At 39.3% G+C, this 24,352-nt stretch overlaps 1 protein-coding gene across 1 annotated transcript in view; it reads left to right on the forward strand.

Annotated features, from left to right (window-relative positions):
• Positions 1-24,352, forward strand: part of LOC126411932 (protein sidekick) — a 644,689-nt gene that overhangs the window by 555,802 nt on the left and 64,535 nt on the right. Inside the window, exons 18-25 of the mRNA XM_050081403.1 lie at positions 1,044-1,240; positions 7,048-7,257; positions 7,379-7,633; positions 7,999-8,227; positions 8,383-8,534; positions 8,634-8,784; positions 22,128-22,308; positions 22,905-23,120. Of these exons, the coding sequence (XP_049937360.1) occupies positions 1,044-1,240; positions 7,048-7,257; positions 7,379-7,633; positions 7,999-8,227; positions 8,383-8,534; positions 8,634-8,784; positions 22,128-22,308; positions 22,905-23,120 (1,591 nt within the window). The remainder of the gene's footprint in view (positions 1-1,043; positions 1,241-7,047; positions 7,258-7,378; positions 7,634-7,998; positions 8,228-8,382; positions 8,535-8,633; positions 8,785-22,127; positions 22,309-22,904; positions 23,121-24,352) is intronic.

Consider the following 24,352-nt stretch of genomic DNA (forward strand, 5'->3'; position numbering starts at 1 on the left):
ATCAATTGCAACAGTGAAGAAGAACGGTTCAAGGGCAAAGCCCTGAGGCAAACCAGATGTGATTTTCTTCAGGGAAGAATGCCTATTTTAAATTGACACAAATTGCTTCGTGTTCTTTAGATAAGAATTAATTATTTCGAGTGCTGTGTTATTTATTCCATAATACTGTAGTTTGACTAGTAAGATATCATAGGGATATCGTCGAAAGCCTTACTCAATCCTCAGTCCTCATGCTTTCCAAATGCAGTTAATGTCTGGTTAATAATTTCGAGGACTGGAGGAGTGGTATTTTGTTCTTATCAAAACCCATGCTGTCTACTACAAACAGGGCTATGCTTTTTTAAGTAATTACTATGCTGTATGTGAAAAATAGCTTTAAATACTTTGGAAAAGATTGTAACAATAGACACAGGCCTCTAGTTCTCAGGGAGATGCTTTTCCCCCTTTTTGTATATCGGTATAACTTTTGAAATTTTGAGCTGATCAGGAAAAACTCCAAATTCCAGGCAGTTATTTATAATAAAAGCAAGTGATTTGCAAATAAGGTGTATTGTCTTTTTTATTGTGTAGTTTGATAGCAAGTAGCAGTCGATGCTTATCGAGTTAGAAAATTTTGAAACAGCATTTACTATATCTATGGGTGTGACAAGATCCAAATGGAATTCATGTCTTCTAGGAAGCTAATCATCCAGTATATCAGTAGCTGATGTGTTTCACTGGTTAATTTTAGATCTTAATCCATTTACTATAGTAGTAAAGTATTTATTGAGCTCTTCTTGCTCAAGCAAAACGTCTTTAGTTTGGCTAGAAGTGAATTGTTGTGTTAAATCATCCCAGGCAGTCTTATATTTGTTTGGAGTCCCTTCTATGTCAGTTTCATTGGTACCTTATAGCATTCTTCTTGAATCGAATTTAAGTATCTCTCCCTCAGTAACATTTTTTAGATTTTGTTGTATCTGTAGGCATTACAAATATGACTTTTTTCTAAACTGGTTATTACTTCAATGTCATCATTACCAAGTACTTCACTTGATCTGCTTCAGTACCAGATGAAGTTGGGAGCTTGCAGTTCGATGATATAAGTGATCGGGCTGTGAAGGTAATTTGGAGTGCACCGAAACGAACTAATGGAATACTTGGAGGTTATCAGCTGAAGTATATGCAGAAGGATAGCTTAAGTGATGTCAAAACACAAAACTTCACGGCTGATGCCATTAGTGTGATGGTAAACAACTTGCAAGTAAGTATACCATAAAGAAAGAAATTGTTCAAACCATTTTTAATATTTTTATCTCAGTAATTCTGTTTTAATTGTTTTTAATTCACAGCTTACACATAGCCCAGTCATGTATGGACTGACAATTAGTGTAATTTTCTTCATTGTTTTTCACGGGAAAAAATTTCTGTTAAAATATCACTTATTTCAGAAGAAAGCCAGTCGGTCCTTAGCGGCCGGAGACAGTAGCCATGTGTGAGTTAGTTGTTGTTATTGTATAAATGTCTGAGAGCTTAAATATTTCTAGTATTCTTTACATTGTGCCTGTCTGCGACATAAAGCCCTTCTCTATGTGTTGAGTAGCACTCTATCCTTTCCATATTGTTATTTCATCATGGAGTTTCCATTGTTTGATTTTGAAGATTATACTTATATTTTACTTAGCCTATCAATTGTGTCTCTGCAGACCTTATCATCAATGGAACTTTATTTCCTATCTTCAGTGGGACTTTAAATCGTATCTTTCTTTTTCCAAGAACGGTACAAAACTGACCTTTCCTAACGTCCCCAACCAGCTGCTGTTTTGGCATCAAAATGTCATGCACCCCTGCCCAGCTGCTGTTTTCCCATCAAAGTACCATAAAGTACCACAGAGAGATTTAGTATACAACTCAGTTATTGGATACAATTCTTATTGAATTTAAATGTATTAACGATGGTGAAAATTAGATAAGGTGGTACTGAATAGAATTGGGGAGAAAAGAAATTGTGGCACAGCTTGTCTGAAAGCAGGGATCGGTTGATAGGATGTCATCAACGACATAAAGGGATCATCAGTTTAGAATTTGAGGGAAGTGTAAGGGTAAAAACTGTAGAGCATACCAGGAGATGAATACAGCAAGCAGGTTTAGGTAGATGTTGGGGGCAGTAGTTATTCAAATACAGAGAGGCCTGCACATGACAGAGTAATGTGGAGACCTGCATCAAACCAATCTTTGGACTGAAGACCACAACAGTTTAGAGGGTAAGAAGGAACATCGAGTTTTGAGTTAAAATTTGAGCTCCTTTATTGTGAATCTTGTAAGATTTAATTAATGTGCAAACTGAGACACTATATTGATTTGAATGCTATGAAATGTTCCTGTACAACCAGTGCAATAGCTTTTCTTTTCAGAAAAATTGTGTACAACATAATTTTTGATAAAATGAAAAAAAAACCCCGGATAAAAATATTTCAATGTGAAATTAGTTGCCCAGTGGGAATGGCAATAACGAGCATTAACCCTACTTTTGAACATGCAAAATTACTTCATTGGTGAGATTCCTTTTCTGGAGATTAAAAGTTACACACTTCGCTAAATGTCACATGTATCAGTTTCTACTTAACATTTAGTCAAGCAACTAGTTAGTAGGCCTTTTTCTATAAGAAATATAGCACCTAAGATTTTAGACTAAGCAGATTCAGAAGGATGTAGGTTGAAGTAGGTACAGGGAGATGAAGAAGCTTGTACAGGACAGGGTAGCATGGAGAGTTGCATCAAACCAGTCTCAGGACTGAAGACTACAACAACAACAGCATGTAAGGAATGTGCCATAAGTGTTGTAGGACAAGGTAATTTTATTAAAGACTGAGGTGACAGGTAACTCAACATTGTAGAAGTATATAATAACACGTTCAGGCACCATCCTGTTGAAGAAATGACAGTAGCGTGGGGATAACAGCCTGTGCAATGTAGTTGGACTGATTACTTCACCCTGCAGAAACACGAAATGTGACCACGAGTTGTAACTGATGGCCCCCCATACCTTGAAGCCTTGGAAAGGACCTGTGTCCCATGGGCGAATGCACTCTGGATTAGGCAGCTCACCAGGTGTATGCCCTATACTCTTACATACATCGTTCACCCACAGACAGATCCTGCTCACCTGACTGAGACAACAGAGCACCACTCGATGCTCCAGCCTGCTGTTTCATGATACGAGAGGAACTATACATGGCTGTGTCTGGTGTCTGTAGGAGCCTGGCCAGAGGCACATATAGTCTTAATCCAGCTGCAAACAGACAGTTCCCAATGGTCCCCGAAAACAGACCAGATGAGAATATGCCCAGATTTCATCCCTGGACGATGTTTGGTTGGCCACCACTGCTCGCACAATGCGCAGGTCTGAATTTGAGTCTGTACTGTGTGGAAATATAGAACCTGATTTGCCGGTATGGGAATGTTTCATTGACCATTGTTGGAAGCAACTAAACACTAGTGATACATTGTACCCTATACATGCAGCAACTCATCAATATGTGCACTCGGCTGCCCGCAACTCTGCAATGCAACCCCGTTCAAATAGCAGAAACTGTTTAACAGGGCTATGTACTTGTTGACAGGGCATCATTGTACCCTAGAATGAATGTTGTTAACACTGTTCACTTCTAAACTCCGCACAGTTACTATGTGCAGAATCAAAACAGAGGGTGCACAGGCAGGGCTCTGGAATGCCATCTGATTGCCAATGTCTGTGACAAATGAATCAATAACACTACAACTATGCAGTGTGCATATTATACCCTGGTGCCAATGAACACAGTCCTCAAGAATGTTGCACCCTTTTTACTGGCAGTGTATTCCAGGCACAAATTTATTTCAATGTAGGGACAGATGAAGGTCAAAGGGTGCCATATGCAGTGTATAGAATGGGACTTCTAACAGTTCCTTTGTGGTGAAATGCGTTCACAAAGCAAAAGAGGGCTTTCTTTTAGTTGTAACTCAGGCCTCTTTTTGTATTTTATTTTTTCTAGTTGGTCCAGAAGACTTGTTTAATATTTGATAGCTATTGTTTTATTCTTTGTAAAGTAATCAGTAATTCCTTTTTCATCTAAGAAAGCAGTGTTCATAAGCTTATCTGTAGATGAAACAAATTTTGCCTGTTTTGATACAAGGCCACTACCGTCAGTCTGTGGTTTATGTTTCCCTTCTGGGGTGAAGTGGTGGACCCATATTTCATCCACAATAACAGACTGGTGCACAAAATCAGTTGGGTTCTTTTTAAACAGTCCTGAAATTGATTTATTTAATTTTAGTCAATATTCAGTACATACTGTACCTACCTCACTCAAAATTTTTCATAGTTCATTCCTGATTTGAAATGCACTTTATCTTTTCTTCTGATGTGTCTGTGGCAACAGCTGTTTTATAATGCTGATCATACACTATCGTATTGTGCAGTTTCTCAGTGTTTTCATCTGTGGTTGCAGTTTTTGATTGTTTGTGTTAATAATCACTAAGAGAAAATCTAAGGTACTTATTTCTTGACTGTTTGAAATGAAGTAGCAGACTCTTTGTAAACCTTCACAAACTTTGGATGAATTTCCTATTGATGATAAATCATACAACCCAGTAAATGTTTCTGGTGGCAGTTTACTTCAGTTAATCTGTTTGATTAAATTATCAAATATATACCATGTATTAAATTTACTCTTTACTTACAGTATTGCACATGAAGTACCAACCTTTTAAAAAAAAAAACATCAATATCAATGTGACTCTTAATTTTGTCCTTATCCTTTTGAGTACTGAACTTCTGCTGTAGTTATCGAATAATATAATTTTGCTGAGTACTGAAAAGATGTGTAGGCCCTATACATGCTCTATACGCTAATTATGACTGCCAGATGATGGTAACCACAAACACCATGAAAGCGTAGTATGTTTTCAATGCAAGAAGACACTTTATTTATAAATTCAAAATGGTGAAGAAATATAAAGTGTGTGTGATTATTAATTGTTGGATTGTTTTATTTTTAATTATTTTTGTTTGTTAGCCATGCTTTAGTAGTTCTTGTCCCTGCAGATGGTAGACAGACACTTCTTTGGTGTCTCAGATAGAGTTTGTATATTTATTTCTTGTGTTATCACAGCTCTTGGTTTTCATTGCAAAACTAAACATGTAACACTTACATAATTGAATTGTATGCATGGATCAAAAACATATTATTGTTTTTGTTTTGGAATTTTTATTGGCCTGATCTACACGGTGTCCATAATTTAAGTTTGAGTTTAAAAACACTGTAGAAAGAGTACTGCTGCTCAGAATCATGTCAAATTTGACCTAGGGGAAAACATCATTGGGGAGGGGGTTTACACAAAAATGAATGGCACTGTAAACATCTCAACATAAATGTGCTCAGCTATGAATGACAAAATGAATCACAATACACGGCTATGGTTTGAGTGAGTTGCACATAACACCATAAGTACTGCTCAATGTGCAAGACTGCTCAAGTCTGGCAGTCAACAGTTGTGGCACTGCTAGAGAGGTAAGCACATCCGCCATGGCAAGGTTGTACCACAGTGGATGGGAAAAATCAATTTTTAATTGTCTTGAGGCAAAAAACTGCATAAAAAGCAAAGTTACATCAGTTTTCAGTTGTCATGACACTGTTGCAAGACGTGTTCAGTATACTGCCCACTGTTTTTTGCCACAAGTTGAAATCGAGAAATTGCAAGTTCAATAGCAGATTGGCACATCTCAGGGGTCACTTTCAGAATGTGTTGCACTACGTGTATTTTCAACTCAGCTACATTGGGACTTGGATCACTGAACACAACATCTTTCAGATAATCCCACAGCCAGATTGGGTGATCTGGACATCCAGGCTGTAGGGAAATGTCTGCTAATAGTTCTAACATTTCCAAAATGCCTCCACAGCAGCCACTTGACCGGCTGTGCAATGTGTGGAGGAGCAGCATCTTGCATAAAAATGATGCTACTAGCACATCCAAGCTGTTGAAGGGTTGAAGTGATACTGGTGCGCAAAAGACTTTTGCTTTAACAGTGATGGTATAGGCATCAGGAGCCTCAATGAAAAAATATAGCTCCATGATAAATAATGCAGTCACCTTTGCAGACTGAAGTGGTACCGATTGATGTATGTGCAGATTTTCCGTTGCTCATATTCTGCAATTCTGCATGTTGACATGTCCTTGGAGATGGAAATGGGCTTTGTTTGTCCACAGAATGTTTCATGGCCATTCATTGTCCACTTGTACACGAGCCAGAAATTCCAGAGTGAATGTTTGTCTTGCTGGCAGGTCAGAAGGAAGCAACTTGTGAAAGTGGGTGATTTTGTATGGGTAGCAATGTAGGGTGTTTTGTAGGATTTTAAGCACTGTGCTCCGAAGGCAATTCCCCACGCACAGCATGGTTGCACAACACCACTTGACACCTCCTGCAATACTGTGGCCAAATGTTCAACAGATGTTGGATCAACTGCTTTCAGTCCTCTGTCACACGGCGCTTAAAGAGAACATGTCTTTCAAATTTTGTAGTTGTTTTCCCCAGACCCTTAGCAGACATCATACCAGTGCCTTTTTTCATACCCGTAAGTGTCTGGTTACTGGTGCAGTCACTATTCTTGTAAAAGAGCGTTACCAGCAGCACGCTATCTTTCATGAAGACGATATTTCTTTCTGTCTTCCTTCCTCCGTCCTCCTCCTTCTTCTCCCCCCCCCCCCCCCCCCCCCCCCCCCCCCCCCCGCCCTCTCCCCCCAATGATAGTCCCCCTGTGTCAATAACATGCTACTTAAATCTGACTTCATTCTGAGCAGTGGTTCTCTTTCTACAGCATTTTGAAACTGGAACATTAATTGTGGATACCTCGTGCTTTCTTACATATAGTGATGGTTTTATTTAAGGAAGTCTTCGTAGAACAGTGTGTACAGTGTTCGCATAGCAGTTAACATTTAATACTGATATATTATTAGAAAGGAGGATTAGTGACACATTATTAAAACGGAGGTTTTGAGTATATTTTCATCTCAGTCTTTACATTTCAGGCAATGACCCACTATCGCTTTGAAGTTTCTGCATGGACTTCTGTGGGTTTTGGTCCTGTGAAAGTGGCAACCATTCAGTCTGGTATAGAACCAGTGTTACCTCATCCACCTACAAAGTTAGCTGTCTCAAACATTGAACCTTTTTCTGTGGTGCTGCAGTTTACTCCTGGATTTGATGGCAATTCTTCAATAGCTAAATGGACAGTGGAGGTACAATTTTAAATTAACAGTTTCCCTGAATACTGATTTTTTTTTGTTATTTCACTTTACATTTCATCAGTTACATTCATGTAGCTACTTCCTTAACATATATGTTTTCCTTCTTTACCAGGCTCAGACAGCTCGCAATGTCACCTGGTTCATAGTATACGAAATTTCTGATCCAGATGCATCAACAATTACAGTTGGTAATTTAGTCCCATTCACATTGTACAAGTTGCGGATAATTGCTAACAATGTTGTTGGAGCATCTGAACCATCAGAGCCAACAAAAGAATTCCAGACAATTCAAGCACCACCAGCTCATCCACCACAGAATGTTACAGTTCGTGCAATGAGTGCTACTGAACTGAGAGTTCGTTGGATAGTAAGTACTGTACTGAAGACAGATTAAATATAATTCTGTATATTATTGGAAAACATTATTCAGTTGTCTGTAAAATAGAACTTATTGTTTTGAATGATTAAGAGGTTGAATTCTTAAAAGTATTTGGTATTGCGTTGTAGATCTTATTGTCATTATCTGACATATCGGTTGACATTTTTAAATTTTTATTTGATTGTTTGGTGTACCCAACTAATATTACCTTTATATCCTCAGTGAAGTGACATCAGAATTATCACGTGATGACATATTACCACCTTTTTCACATCTTTTTTCTGATTTTAACTGGTTTCTGTAGAAAACAACATGAGAATTTTCATCTAAATAAAACTTTTAATATTTTGCAGCCTCTTCAACAAACCGAGTGGTTTGGAAATCCTAGAGGCTACAATATTACATATAGGCAGGTGGGAACAAATGAAGTATATAGCGTCAAAATCGAAGACCACACAGCAAATTCCCATATTCTAGATAAACTTGAGGAATTTACACAATATGAAATAATGACACAAGCATACAATGATGTTGGTAGCTCTGATATGAGTCCTGTTGCTGTGGAATGGACAAGAGAATCAGGTACTACTTATAATGTATGATACCTGGAAGTTTTCTTCAAACATACTTCTTAGTATAGTTAACTCTAATATTAAAAGTGATCAAGAAACACAACTGCATTACACAGTTTTTGTGTTAAGCACATTACTCAAAATAATACAGAATATTTTTTGTAGTTCCATCGTTTGGACCAGAAAATGTAGAAGCAAATGCTACATCTTCAACCACAATTGTTGTAAAGTGGGGAAATGTTCCAAAAGAACATCAAAATGGCCTTATTGAAGGATTCAAGGTATACTATGGTACCAACCCGCGACTTCCATTTCATGTGAGTATATCTATCTACCTATCCCATGTGTCATCACAGATCACACAATGTATACTTATGAGACTCGCTGCTCTGACATACTATTTCCTTTATTTTCAGTTCAAAGATATTCCAAATAATGCAACATTTACTACTACACTCACGGAACTTAAGAAATTTGTTCAGTATCACATTCAGGTCTTGGCTTACACAAGACTAGGTGATGGAGCTTTAAGTATTCCTCCTGTCCGTGTGCAGACATTTGAGGACAGTGAGTAGTTTTTTTGAAATTCTCTCTTCTATCTTTAAGGTTTTAATTTGTGGTAATGAAGAAAAGTCATGGTGAAATACAAATAGGTGAAACAGTTAACAGGTAATGGAGGCACTGAGTTATTGATAGCCACATAAACAACACTGAGAATTTTGCATGGTTCTGGACACACACACACACACACACACACACACACACACACACACACACACACACACTGACATGGACGCAGATGCAGACATGGTCTCGCGTCCGTCGGCCGTCGTAATTTAATGTATATATTATTATTGTTATTATTATTTTTTTTGATTGTTGCCGACTTACGTGGTGGGCCTTAATAAAAATGATATTTAAGTTGAACAATGTAATAAACTTTTCATATAAATTTCCTCGGCTAGTCAGTTGACGTTAAAGCAAAAGATCTTTAGTTATTAATTACAATTGCGGCCCACACACGCGCGAGAGTATTTTCTTACCTCCGTTAACCATTGTATTGTAGTCAGAGTCCTGGCTCTGGGTCTCGGCTATGGTACTGAAAATAAGAATCTTAAAGCTAAGTATTTCTGCAACTTCGTGCGGCTGTGGAGAAAAATTAATATTATGCTAATAGCGGGCGAGTTTTCCGCTTCCGCTAATTTTTCATAAGTTAATATCGCCACGTAATGGCGTCGTTGGCTGCATCGGCCGCTGCGATTGTTGAGCTGTAAATTACTTGAATGCAGGTTAATTCAAGGAAGGCGGACATGAAATCGGGATCACCTCTTACAAATTAAAAGTGCACAATAAATTTAAATCAGTATATTATATGCTTAACTCATACAAATAAGCTTACATTCGTCAGCACACACAAGATGTCCCTCTAGACACATTCAAGACAAGCGAAGAAGTGAAGGTCGACTATAAAATTAAAAAAAAAGAGTGTAACTGGGCGTCTCTTTAGATCATTCTGTCATAAATTATTTCTTTGCAATCTAAACCTACACAGAGAAATTATTATTTTACGGCTACATGAAAAAAAAAAATCTCTTACAAATTATGAATGTCTTCTTTATAAATATTGTCTTTTCGTAATATGGCACTGGGGACGCTATATTGCCCCCCGAAATGTTTATGTCATAAAAAATGTTCGTGTTTTTTGACATAAATATTTCCACTTTCATGTCCACAGTGTCCACACGCAGATTTTTCTTTCACAGTTTACATATGTCACATCGTATGTTGTAATTACTGAGGTGCGTTGCACACAAAGTGTAATACAGATGAGGTTCAAGGTATACAACCACGAGTTAGTCCGGAATATTTGAAGTCCCAGGGGTGTCAACTGTTCGCTCCCCATTTGGCGCGGCCGTAGGGAAACCTGGGGAAAACCTCGGCGGAGCGACAGACTAACTGCTTTGGTCACTTTCACTTAATTGTTTCTGGAATGTCATTGGAGTACCGGATGTGCATACAAATATTTTTGTTGCACTATGCAAAAAATGAGGTCATTAAAACAATTGATTGCGGTGTCGTTGATGATCTACGCCGCGACGTTTGGCTCGCGACGGCGTCGGTTGGTGTGTTCGGTGCTCGGCGTTCGCGGCGACTGCGGAGAGGTCAACGCCCGCTCGACGCCAGCGTGTGTCTCGCCGTCGCGGAACGTCAGAATCAGCTGATCGGCTGCACCGTTGGCGATGCGCTTCTGTCTCGGCCGGGTGTGGCGGAGTGGGATGATATCCGCCCCCCGCTCTTGTTGGCAGGAGTCAGCTCTGCTACGCATCTCCGACGTAGTACATGAAACATACACACAACCAACGTAATATTTGTTTCCCACTGCGGATGGTTACGCTAGTGGGAAAGAAGCATTTATTAGTGCGGCAGTTGTTGTTAAGTTTTCGCCAGTTTCCGAGTGTCAAGCCAGCACTGTCTTGCAGAATACATGACATGGACCTTCTCCCGTGAATGCAGTTTTGATGCAATACTGTTTCCATCATACGTCAGTTTTTGTCTTGACAAAATTATTTATGTTTTCGCCGCACTCGCAGGCACTGGTGAGTGTCCCAATACGAGCTTAGCACAAACATTCGCCGTTTCTGCGGTCGCTGTTTTGCAACAGTCCACGCATCGCATTCCAATCTCGCATTATTGTGCTCACTGAAACTACAGTCTGTCCCAAAAATATTGACTGTGGGTTCACTTCACGTTAACAGTTCACATTTATAGACAAATTCACAGTTTTTCGTGCGTAATATTGGCGTTTGGCGTCCTCACCGCTGTTGAACGTTCAATACTAGCACCTCACTGTCCATATCACAGTTTCACCTTCACAGTTTTTCACACTGCTTAAAGTAACTGTTTCGATTAGTTCACAAACACTAATGTATTTCATTCAGTCTGAACTGGATTTTGGCTAGTGCTGGATTTTACCAGTCTCTCGCACTAATTATCTCTTTTTATTTTCCACTTAGAGTCGTACTTGCCTTCAGATTTTTTGACTATACAATTGTATTTACGCCTCATCTGAGGTAAGTCCCCATGTCATGTCTGCCTACTCATTGCGTACTTGCCCTCCAGAGCCAGGCTCGACTTTACAAAACCTTGCCTCTCGCATTATTGTACACATTTTATAATCTAGGCCTAGCGTGCAAGTTCCTAGATTAATGTTAGATTTGTGACTTTTGTTTGCACTACAAATTCGTGCAAATCTCTGCCTTAGCAGATGGCAATATATTTTAACACTGCTAAGCGGTAGTCGCGTTTACTGATTTGCTTTGTACCTTGTCCACAACACATGAGGTACCTTGGGTGATGTACACCCTGCACTCATGTTATTTAGTAAATTATGATTGAGCATATTTCAAGATCGGTATAGACATAAATACATGGAACAACATATACATTATAATATTAAATTTCATAAGTTGCGTTACTACTACAGTTCAAAAATATTCATGACACACTAATGAAAAATTCTTTCATCGTTACATGCTATTGAATTTTTTTTAAACATATTTTTAAAGCATTTTTAAACATGACATTTGTAAAATATTCTTAAACCTACGTTCATTTTTTTTCTTCAAAATGCAATTGTTTAAAAATACTATTATTCCTTAACATCTACAAAATTGAATCGCACTAATCTTGTGTGCCTCATTGTCTTTAAATATTACACTAAAATCGGAACATTTACACACAGAAAAAATACACTATAAACTTAACCTACTACACACAAATGTAAACGTTGCTCTACTGAGCGAACTTCTTTAAGTCTTTGTAAGTATTTTTTCTTATTTCCTTGGTAACTGCCTCCTTCTTTGACCACGGGATGGTGTAGTTTGCGTGACAGAAAGTAACGTGAGGTACCACTTCGATGTTATAGGTGTAGCCCTCGATAACACCGGGTTTTTCCGAAAACACATTCTCATAATCTGTAAGTAGCTGAGTCAATTCGTTTTGTTGTGCTTCAGTCAAATGTTCTGACTCCCTAACTTTCATGGCTATCAGTTTCCTTTTTTCCTCTCTGTCTTCAGTAATAAACTCCTTATAACATGCTTGTCTTGTACTTAAGTCAGAATATAAATTCATTACCTGTATTCCTTCGAATCTCGTTTGAAAGCTCCGGCAATATTTACCGTGCACTTCCCGTGTCCTCAACAACGGCAAAATTACACGTCTATCCTCATTCATAAGGCTTACTTCCCCGCACAAGAGGTCGATTTTTGCGTCCCTCTGGCGTAAAAATTCCATCCCCAGGATGCAAGCAACACCTAATCCCCTAACTACTAGGAACTAGCTTTTCATTGCTTCATTTCCTACCGTAAACTCGACTTGCACCTGGTGCTTTATGATATGAGATTGTGCACCTATTGCACCTGTAACACGACAATTCTTCACTGGCAATACTGGTATTCTATTATTTTGACTCAAGTACTTGTAAAAATTTACGCTCATGACACTGGTTGACGCACCGGTATCGACTATTATGTGTATTGGTGCTCCATACATATCTGCTTGCAATATAGCCTGCACAACACTTTTGTCGGTTCGGTTACATGTCTGCGGTATGTCTACAAGTTCCTTTTCTATTTTTGTTCCTTCATTGTATCTCAGCATACAAAGTTTATGGCTGTCATCTGTGAATGTGCCCTCACTACACCATCCTGCAGCCAACAACGGAGAGCGTATTGTGGCTGTCTTTAGTTTAACGGATGAGCATTAGTGGGTTGACAGTTGTCTGTCACTTCCACTAACCTCACATTGTGGTTCTGGTTGTTGTTGTTGCTACTGTTGGGTTGGCCGCCCTGCCTCCCCGATGGTGTATTTTGATATTGTGTATGGCTCTGGTTTTGTGGTGGTCGGTTGTAACTCCCTGACATGTTCTGTGACGGACCTGGGTTGGCGTTCCATTGTGGCGCTGTGTTTTGTTGCCACTGTGGTGTCGGTTCGTTACGACCACGCCACTGGTTTCGGTTGTTCCGCCATTGCGGATTGCCGTTACCATTATGTCCATTACTCATGCGTCCATCATGATGTCTCTTTCGATTTTCACGATTATAGCCGTTGCCGTTATAACCATTGCCATTGTTTGTGCCTTGATTCTGTTGCCGGTGCTCTTGCCTATTCCCGTTACCATTTGGTACTAAGTTACTACCGTTACTGTGGCTGCTATTGTAATCGGCTTTGTGTTGATTATAGCCTGCATGGCTCCACTTGTTTTCGGTTTTCATATCTTCGATCAATAGGTCAACCGAATCCACTATTTCCATGAATTGTTCTATATCGTATTCCGGCACATTGATGAAATATCTTTTAATTTCACTGGGCAACTTCATTTTTATTAATCTGATTATGTCACGATCGGACATTGGCTCGTCCCAGTACCTGGTTTTGTTTATATACTTTTCGAAATATTTGCGTAACGTTCCAATCTTAGGATTGTACATTTCTGGACTGTACAACTCCTTTCGTAGTCTTTCTTGGACGCTATCGGACCAGAATTTTTGCAAGAATGCACCTTCAAACTGTTGCATCGTTAGACATTTTTCGGAAACGTCGGTGGCCCACAGTGCCGCGTCACCTTGAATAAAGGAGACCACGAACTGTATTCTTTGTCTTTCCGTCCATGTCCTGGGAAACACATTCCTGAAGCTCTTAATAAATACAACAGGGTGGACATTTCGTTTTTCGCTATTGAAGGGTTGGAATGTCCTGTGTTTTATTACATTGTCCTCTTTTTTACACATCTGATTGCTACATTCTGGGACATTCATCACTTCGTGATGTGCGCTGCACGGTATCGCGTGTTGCTCGTGCTCATAATTCGCATTAGGTTGCGGTTGCGCACTCGCACCCTGGCTACCGTCAGCGTTATTATAGTAATCAGTACGCGGAGTCTGATTCATGATCTGTCCGCCACTGTTTACATTGCTTTCCAACGCAGACAGTCTCCGCGCGACCTCCTGTTGCCAATTTGGCAACTCCGCAGTCACACGGGACTTAATCTGTGTTAATTCGGCATGTAGTGCGGCAGCGCTGGCGTCAATATTTACACTCGCGGCCGCAGTCGCTTGTTCTACAGCTGTTTTTACGTCGCTTTCAATCTTTGCAGATATCTCGCGATCCTTTACTTCTAGCCATTCATTTAATTCTTTTTCTACTTTTTGAGCTTGCACTTCCAAATATGCGTCAATACTTTTCCGTGCATCTATCTCCACATTATCCACGCGGTTGGATAAAGTCTGGACATTATCTTCAAGCCTAGCCTGCGATATCTGTAATTTTTGCATCTCTCCGGCTAAGCTTTGCACAAGATCGGGTATTTCTTTGCACGCGTCCCGCATCTCGGCAAGTTCGCTTTGGATCCTATCTAGTTTCGCTTCATTGCGCTGCTCTTGCTCACGTAGCATCTGAGCCAGTTTCTGATCTCTTTCCCTATCTCTTTCTTCTAACCTGCGCAGAAATTCTGCAAATGGGTCTGCAATCGGTGAGCATACTGGTGCCCCGCTTAATCTAGCACTCGATAGGCCCCCCTGCCCAGGCAGTGGAGTTGTTACTCTACTCCCATTCTGCTGTGGAGCGTCATTCACCATCCACAGATCCTCGCCCCCCGCTCCGGAAATTGTGTTATCCGAGGCGGTGGCTTGGGATTCGTTTACGTTTTGCAAATTATCCTGACTTTCCATATTAACCGAATTTTGTTCTTCTGGTACGGATGCTTTAGGTTGTCCTATCTTACCCATACTAAATTCACTTTAAGCCACTGACAAATCTTTAACACTGATACACACACGAATAATTATCCCCTCCAAAAATAAACATATAAATACACAAAACGAATAATTATCCCCTCCAAAAAATAAACACATAAATACACAAAACACCGAAGGTATCTCATGTGCACATGGGTTCGATATTCCGCACAGAGCTACACAGGATGCTTGCACAATAGGCCTTACCTTACTTATTTTTCTTTCTCGCAATCCTTTTTCTTTTCTACACTTTTTCCTCTCCAGATCTCCTCAGGGTGTGGTTTTGTTGTTGTACATGTAAAAGAATTCATACAAGCATTAATATTTTACAACAATTAGACACATACATAATTACATTCATTACAATAGAATCATATTAATCGGGCCCCAAAGTTGCGGCGCCAATCTCGCGTCCGTCGGCCGTCGTAATTTAATGTATATATTATTATTGTTATTATTTTTTTTGATTGTTGCCGACTTACGTGGTGGGCCTTAATAAAAATGATATTTAAGTTGAACAATGTAATAAACTTTTCATATAAATTTCCTCGGCTAGTCAGTTGACGTTAAAGCAAAAGATCTTTAGTTATTAATTACAATTGCGGCCCACACACGCGCGAGAGTATTTTCTTACCTCCGTTAACCATTGTATTGTAGTCAGAGTCCTGGCTCTGGGTCTCGGCTATGGTACTGAAAATAAGAATCTTAAAGCTAAGTATTTCTGCAACTTCGTGCGGCTGTGGAGAAAAATTAATATTATGCTAATAGCGGGCGAGTTTTCCGCTTCCGCTAATTTTTCATAAGTTAATATCGCCACGTAATGGCGTCGTTGGCTGCATCGGCCGCTGCGATTGTTGAGCTGTAAATTACTTGAATGCAGGTTAATTCAAGGAAGGCGGACATGAAATCGGGATCACCTCTTACAAATTAAAAGTGCACAATAAATTTAAATCAGTATATTATATGCTTAACTCATACAAATATGCTTACATTCGTCAGCACACACAAGATGTCCCTCTAGACACATTCAAGACAAGCGAAGAAGTGAAGGTCGACTATAAAATTAAAAAAAAAGAGTGTAACTGGGCGTCTCTTTAGATCATTCTGTCATAAATTATTTCTTTGCAATCTAAACCTACACAGAGAAATTATTATTTTACGGCTACATGAAAAAAAAAATCTCTTACAAATTATGAATGTCTTCTTTATAAATATTGTCTTTTCGTAATATGGCACTGGGGACGCTATAATGGACACACTCTTGGAGGACCAAATTGCCCTGATTGTGGCAGCATTGCAGCTCAACAGGTGTGAGATGGCATATTTGGGGAGTGACCCAAGGGGAGAAAGAAGGCAGGGAGTGAGAAGGAGAGTTGGGGTAGGGTGAATGATGGCTGTGGGGGAGAGGCAGCTGACACACATATGCTAGGAATGTGGCACTGGTGAGCTTATTCCGGTAGCACACAATGGCGTGGAGGAGTGGACTAGAGAAGGAGGTGTAGGTGCAGGATGAATGAAGTTAGGGTCATGGGGTTGCTGTGGAGGTGTGTGGGAGCAGGGGGTAATGGGGAATGTGGACAGGAGTATTATGGAATTGAACAATGTGGTGCAAGGATATCTCCTTGTTGTTGTGAGGCAGCCAATGGAATTGAGCATGTTCTATTCAGCAGTGTGTTTTGCCACTGACTGATCAATTCCTTTGCCACTGACTGATCAACTCTGCTCTTGGTTCAATTTGGTGGTGGCCATTCATTTGGATGGACAGCTGGTTGGTGGTAATTCAAACCTGGTATATAACATGAATGCTTTCACATGTGGCCCTGGCTCTGATAGGACAGTACAAGCCTGTGGCAGGATTGGAGTAGCATGTGGGTGTATCAGACAGGTCTTACATTGGGATCTTCCACATGGCTGTGTGTGAACTACGTGGCAAGGGGTTGGGAGGGCCTGTGGCATTAAGATGAACTAGGATGTTGCAAGGATTGTGTTGATGATGGAGTACCACTTTGGCAAGTATAGGAAGGATGGTGGTTAGAATTTTCCTCAATTCTGGGCCTGATAAGTAGTTGAAGCTCCAGAGAGAGTTATGGTTGTGTTACTGATCATAGGTGTCATAATGTTTTGATATTAAAACCTCCATGTTTAATTTGAACAGTTTGCCGTGAATAAGGTGCTCTCTTGGTAATTCACGTTTGGAGCTGCTAAAGTTTACTTTGCTGCATTCAGGGTCCAGCTGACATAACAAAATTAGTTTTAAAAGCTGCAATGAAAGCCATATCTCCCACCTCTGTGGAGTAACTAGATTTTGTTTTGTAGAGTACCCTATGCTGATATGCCCCTTGCAGAATTTATTGATGCCACTTAAGTTTTATTTTGTATGTGACCACAGTCAAAAATTGTATTTCGTTGGCGATTGTTTTCAGATAGATAATACAGATCCACAAGAACATTCGTCTAAATCAGGCTGTTCCAGCTAAAGTGCCTGCCCATGAACAGCAGAGGGCAGGTGTTCGCTGACAGCTGATGTGCAGGCAATCAAGTAGCCAGACCCCCATGTACATCTACATCCATAGATGTTAAGCTATTATATAGTGCATTGTGGGGAGGGGGTACCTTGTACCCCTGCTAGTCATTTCCTTTGCTGTTCTTTTCACATGTGCAGTGAGAGAAAAACAACTGTTTACATGCCACTGTAAAAACTTAAATTTATCTTATCTTGTCTTTACAGTACTTATATAAGATGTACATTGGTGACAGTAGAGTTCTTCTGCAGTCAGTCTCAGATATTGGCTCTCTAAAATTTCTCAGAAGTGTTTTGCAAATACAATGTCATCTTTTGGGAAAACAGCATCATCTTGCCTTCAGAAATTCCCATTTTAGTTGGTGGGCCATCTATGTAATACATGTTGATCAAACCTACCACTAACAAATCCAGCATAACACCTTTTGAAGTGCTTTGATGTCTCCTCTTAATGTGGCCTGACAGGGACCGAAAATGTGAGCAGTGCTCAAGAATTGGTCACACGAATACAATATATAAGGGCTGTTCAAAAAGTAAGGTGACTCTTCAAATTGCGCAGCAACGTAATTCGATTATGGTTTTTTTTTGTTATGTTGGTAGACATGTCTCGGACGTATTTACAGTTTCAAGTGTACAGCATACGGTTAGAAGTGTTTTAGTGTGCTCAGCGATTTTTAATTATTATAAAAAATCGAGTAAAGAACTTGCATCAAATTTTGTGTGAAAAATAGAATCAAGCACTCTAAAACACTTGAAATGTTGACAGTGCCATACGATGAGTCTGCTCTAAGTAAAAAAAAATGTTTACAAGTGGTACAAGCTCTTCCAAAATGTCCGAGAAGATGCCATGACTCGTATCATGCAATTTTTTTGGTTTTTTTTTGGGTATGAGATGTGTGCCAGCGAAGTTTGTTCCAAAACTTCTCAATTTTGATCATAAGAACATTCACATGAGCATTGCTCAGGAGCTCTTGAGTGACGTCAGTGATGATACTGATTTGCTCAAAAAGTTTTTAACTGGTGATGAAACACGGGTTCATGGTTATGACATCGAAACCAAAGGCCAATCATCCCAATGGAAGAATCCCAGAGAGCCAAGATGGAAAAAAGCACGCCAAGTTCAATCGAATGTCAAGGTTTTACTCCCCACCCCCCACCCCCTCCCCCCTCCAATTACTGTGGCGTAGTGCATCATTAATTTTTGCCTCAAGGTCGTATGGTGAATAAGGAGTATTACTTTGATGTTATGTGCCTTTTGCAAGCAAAAAGCATCTGGAACTGTGGAAAAACAACTCATGGCTTTTGCATCACGACAATGAACCTTCTCATTCATCATTGCTTGTGAGAGAGTTTTTGGCCAAAAACAACACGAAAATCATGCCCCAGCCACCATGTTCACTGGATTTGGCCCCCGGCGACTTCTTCCTGTTCCCAAAACTGAAGAGACCTATGAAAGGACAAAGATTTTCAACAATTGAGGAAATAAAAGCTGCATTGCTGGAAGTGCTCAAGGCTGTACCAAAAATTGCTTACGAGAAGAACTTTGAAGGAAACAACATGAATATTGATTAATAAATAAATATTTTTTCATAAAAAATAAATTCACCATACTTTATATTGTAAGTACTGCTTCCAGTACTTTAGTTTGTCCAGTATTAGAGTATTGTTCATCTGTATGGAACCCTTACCAGTTTGGTATGATTCATGAGATTGAGAAGGCCCAAAGAAAAGTGGCAAGATGACTGGTACATTTAGCCATCACGAGAGTGTTACAGATCTCATAGAAGGTTTAAAGCGGGACACACTTGCTGACAGACGACGTGCTAAACGGAAGGGGCTGCTCCTGCTCACTAAATTCCAAAATCCAATGTAAAGCATATATTATTATCACCAACTTTCAAATTACGCATTGATCAGCATTTAAAGATAAGGGAAATTAGAGCTCGTACTGAGGCATTCAGGCAGTCGTTTTTCCCTCGTGCGATCTGCGAGTGGTACAGAGGAGGGGAAATCTGACTTTGGCATGAATAGTGCCCTCCACCTCACACCGCTTGGTGGCTAGCGGAGTATAGATGTAGATGTACTTTTTGAACACACCTTGTACACAGTTTCCTTTATAGATGAGCTTACACTTTCCTAGAATTCTGCCAATAAACTGAAGATAACCATTCGCCTTCCCTATAACTGACCTTACGTGCTCATTCCATGTCAAATGGCTTTGCTGCAATATGCTTAGCTAATTAATGTGTCAAAACAGCATGCCACTAATACTGTTCTGAAACATTAAATGTTTGTTTTTCCTACTCATCTGCATTTGACTCCACCTTTGTTCTGCTTTCTTGCACACTGCACAACACCATATGGCTTACATTATTAACTTTCCTTTCAGCATCTTCTTTCTTATGCACTTCGCAACACCATAAAGCTTATGTTTCATATTAGCCCCTTCCTTTCATAGGCTTATCATTGAGGATTTTTTTTCATTCTGAATCTTATGTCCGGGTTATTGAATTACAATATTTTGTTGCACCTAATACTACTAAAATGGTTGCCATCCCTCACACCAAATAGAAGTTCAGTCTAAGACATGCTGTACCTTCCCACGGTTCATCAATAATGACATTTATCCATAAACTACAGCATCAGCAGCAAACAGTTGCAAATTGTTGCTCACCCTATCTGTCAGACTGTTATGCATAGTGAGGATGAGAGTGGTTCTATCACACTTCCCTGGAGAACTCCTGATGATACCCTTGTCTCTGATGAACACTTGCCATCCAGGACAACATGCTGGGTTCTAGTAGTTACAAAGTCTTCAAACAACTCACATATTTGAGAAACTATTCCATTTGCTCTGACCTATGTTAACAGTCTTCAGTGAGGCACTGTGTAGAATGCATTCCAGAACTCTTGGAGACTTTGAAATCTGCCTGTTGCCCTCCATCTGTGTTTTGGAGGATATTGTGTGACAAAAGGGCAGGCTGAGTCTTGCTTGAGCAATGCTTTCTAAATCTGTTGTGATCTGAGAACAGCAGTTTTCTCTATCCCAAGTTTTTTTTTTTTTTCAAATTTAGAATATGATCAAGAATTCTGCAGCAAACTGACAGTAAGGATATAAGTCTACAGTTTTGCAGGTCCATTCTTTTACACTTCTTATGTATGCTTGGGACACTGAGTGAGATGTTAGCAATAAATACAAGCTAAGTAATGGACCAATGCCGAACTCTCCATAAAACCAAATTGTGATTCCTCCAGACATGGCAGCTTATTTCCTTTTGTCTCTTTCAGTTGCTTCTCAGAGCCGGGGATGCCTCTCTCTCTCTCTCTATGTCCTCCATGCCATAGTCTGTGTGATGGTCAGGCAATAGTACACCTGTATGATCCTCCTCCGTGAATGATTTTTCAAACACAGAATTTTAAAACATTAGCATTCTTTTTACTACCTTCTATTGCAATACCAGACTGGTCAACAAATGACGGAATAGGAGCTTTTGACTCACTTAGTGATTTTACATAGGGCCAGATATTTCTCAGGTTCTTATCATATGTTGGTAGACATTGTTGTACGTTTTGAACAACTACCTTTTTATAGCCTCTACCAACTTTTGCCTATCAACAGTTTTGTATTCTTTTTTGAATTGAGAGTGTAACAGTCTCTTATTTCCTTAGCATTTTGCTAATTTTTGTTATTAAACCACAGTTCATCAGCCTATGCAATTGTACTGTACTGGCCAGGTGCATGTGGGGTGGCCAAAAACTTGCCCGTGCACATGCAGAACACATGCAATAGGGTTATGTGGCAGGCAGCCTATACTGTTTGCACCTCATCTGAGTTGATGGGCTGGTGATGGAATGGCCTGATCTCAATGCCAGTCATTTAATCTTATTCCTTGCTGCATTGTTACTCTCAGTAGTGGGACAACGTAATCACAGTCTGAAACAAGAGCATGGATTATGGTATAATCAACATTCACCTCTTATGAAAATATCTTTTTTCACTTTTAATTTATTGTGTTTTATGAGGTTTACTGTTTTTGATGCAATACCTGTCCTGTAGTTGTTAATCAAAAACATGTAATGACAATATCAGAGTATGCATCCCTATAACTATTGTTGTTACAGACCGGCTCCCTGCTGCCCTCCCCATGACCATAGAAGATGGCAGCAAGAATCTGTAAGGTTGTGAGAGCAGGAACTGTTGATTAATTACAAGTCACAATCCACAAATTTTATTTTTGTTCGTGGTACATGTGTAACTGCCAATCATCTGAGCATATAGCATGCAACATGCTAACTTACAGTGCTGCTCCATGCTACAAATCTCACCTTACACATTATATTAAGTTATTACAGCAAAAATGTCTGCTTATAGATATTATTTATAGAACTTATTGAAGAATGGTGGTAATTACTGAGCTTCATTTGCATTTTTATGTTGTTAGTAAGAATTTTATTTTCTTAATATGAAATCATGTGTCATGAACTTTATCAATGAAGAAAACTGAGCATAAAATAGCCTTGGTTCATAATTTTATGAACAAACTTTATACTGTGTACATCGAAGCTTACATTTGCATTTATTTCATTTTTCATAGCACCTGGTGCCCCATCAAATGTATCATTTCCTGATGTGTCAGTCACAACTGCACGTATAATATGGGATGTCCCAGAAGAACCTAATGGAGATATACTAGCTTACCAAGTTACTTACCGCCTCTCTGATGAGACAAAGGATAACTTATCAAGGGAGTTTCCTCCTTCTGACAGAACATATCGGTAAGTAAGAAGCTATGTAAATTAGTCTTGATGAAATAGTAATAATTTTATCACATTTGATTTGTCGAGAAAAAACTTTAAATGTTGATGAAGAATGACTGGTCTGAAACAAATAATTTACTAACTTACAGGATTCTGGAAGGCCGGATGTCAGCAACTGTATGATTTACCAAATTATCCAAGAAACTGCAAAAAAACTGTCAAAGTTACAGTATTAATTTTCTTGATGACTAATTTTGAATAATATAAAATCATCTACTAAAGCTGTGCAGTACCATCCATTACGAAAGCCATATGTTTGATCATTTTAGTTAAACACATTGTACAGTTACATACATTTAATTAAAACAAACAAGCATATGGCTGTCATAATGGATGGTATTGCAGAGCTTAGTGGGTGAGCTTAAGAATTGAAACTAGTCAGCAGTGCAGAAAATTAATATCACAACTTCAACAGTTTTTTGTAGTTTATTGCATAATTTGGCAAATAATTTACATTACAATAACGAAATAGTCTACTGTGGTTCAGTTACACATCTCTTGTGGTTGGTTACAGCTCATTGTACAAAATTTTAATGAATCCTTTTTGATTGCAGTGCAACGGAGCTACTCCCAGAGAAGTATTATCTGTTTTCCGTAACAGCACAAACCCGACTGGGTTGGGGGAAAACAGCATTTGCTCTTGTCTTCACAACAAACAACCGAGAAAGACCACAGCCTCCATCTGTACCACAGATAAGCCGCAGTCAAGTGCAAAGTGAACAGATAACATTCAGTTGGACACCAGGCAGAGATGGATTTGCACCTTTGAGGTAATTATTATGTTTACTCAGAATTTTGACACATAACAATATGTATGTATGTGTGTCCACATCATCATTCCATGTCATTACCAGCCATAAGGCATTCATGCATTACAGTCCTCATTGATAATCATCTGTGCTCAACCTGTGGGTTTTTCTTACCTCTCATTATATCATCTCAGTCTTTTTTGTGTTTTGGGAACCACCAAGGAACTTTCTTAATCAATGTACTATCCATTCATCTAGCTAAGTGCCCTGCCATCTGTTTTATTTTTCGTGGGTGCCATAATTACTTCCTGCCTGCTCCTGTCTGCTCCCTGGTATATTTGTTTATTTCCCTATCTCAGCTAATAATTTCTGGCATGCGTGTTTCCAATGGTCACTCTGTGATTACATATATGAGACCAGCTCACTATTCATCAAGTAATAGGAGAGGTGCCTGAACATCTGACAAGCACTTAGTGGAGAATGATGCCCTGCTAAACTTACCATTTTTGTATCGTTCTTCTCACGACTTATTTGGTAGGTTGAGATTTATCCTCATATACACAATTATGTTCCATCTGTGCAACATCAGTTTTCGGCAGTGTACAAGTGCAGGAAAGCATTATTCTCAGTAATAGAATTAAACAAAGTGTCCAGTTGCTGAGACAATTTTCAGTGGTGTGTGTGTGGCGGGAGGGGAGGGGGAGGGGGTTGGGGCTGCATGACTACCTGCTATTTCTCTAAAGATAACTTCACACAGTTAACATATGAGCTAGTTTTTTTATGACAAGAACAACTTATTAATCCAAAAAGCCGTTATTTCTAATAACTGTTTTTTCCAGTAGCTTTTTGTAACCCTTTTTACACCTGTTTATTGGGATATTTATCTACATGTTAACTGTTAGAAACATATTGAGAAGAGCATTTACTCTTTAAAACTCCAGCTTTAAAAAGTAAAAAAATAAACGCCCTTAAATGTGCAGTACGTGAACTGTTAACACAAATTTCAGTGCAGCCTATTTCATATTTTGCATGACTGTAATATATACCTACATGTAACAACTGCTACTCTAGTATGAAGCACTTGTCAAGCATTTTCAAGATACTGAAGTCCCAAGTTTTGCAAGCCTCTTGAATGTTATATGAGAGATTCAGCTGTTGAACAGAGGGCTGCTTGTACTGGATCTAACTTGTTGGGGTTTCAGTCCAGAGGCTGGTTTGATGCAGCTCTCCACACTACTCTATCCTGTGCACAC

Source organism: Schistocerca serialis, chromosome 1, assembly GCF_023864345.2.
Source record: "Schistocerca serialis cubense isolate TAMUIC-IGC-003099 chromosome 1, iqSchSeri2.2, whole genome shotgun sequence".
Classification (NCBI taxonomy): domain Eukaryota; kingdom Metazoa; phylum Arthropoda; class Insecta; order Orthoptera; family Acrididae; genus Schistocerca; species Schistocerca serialis.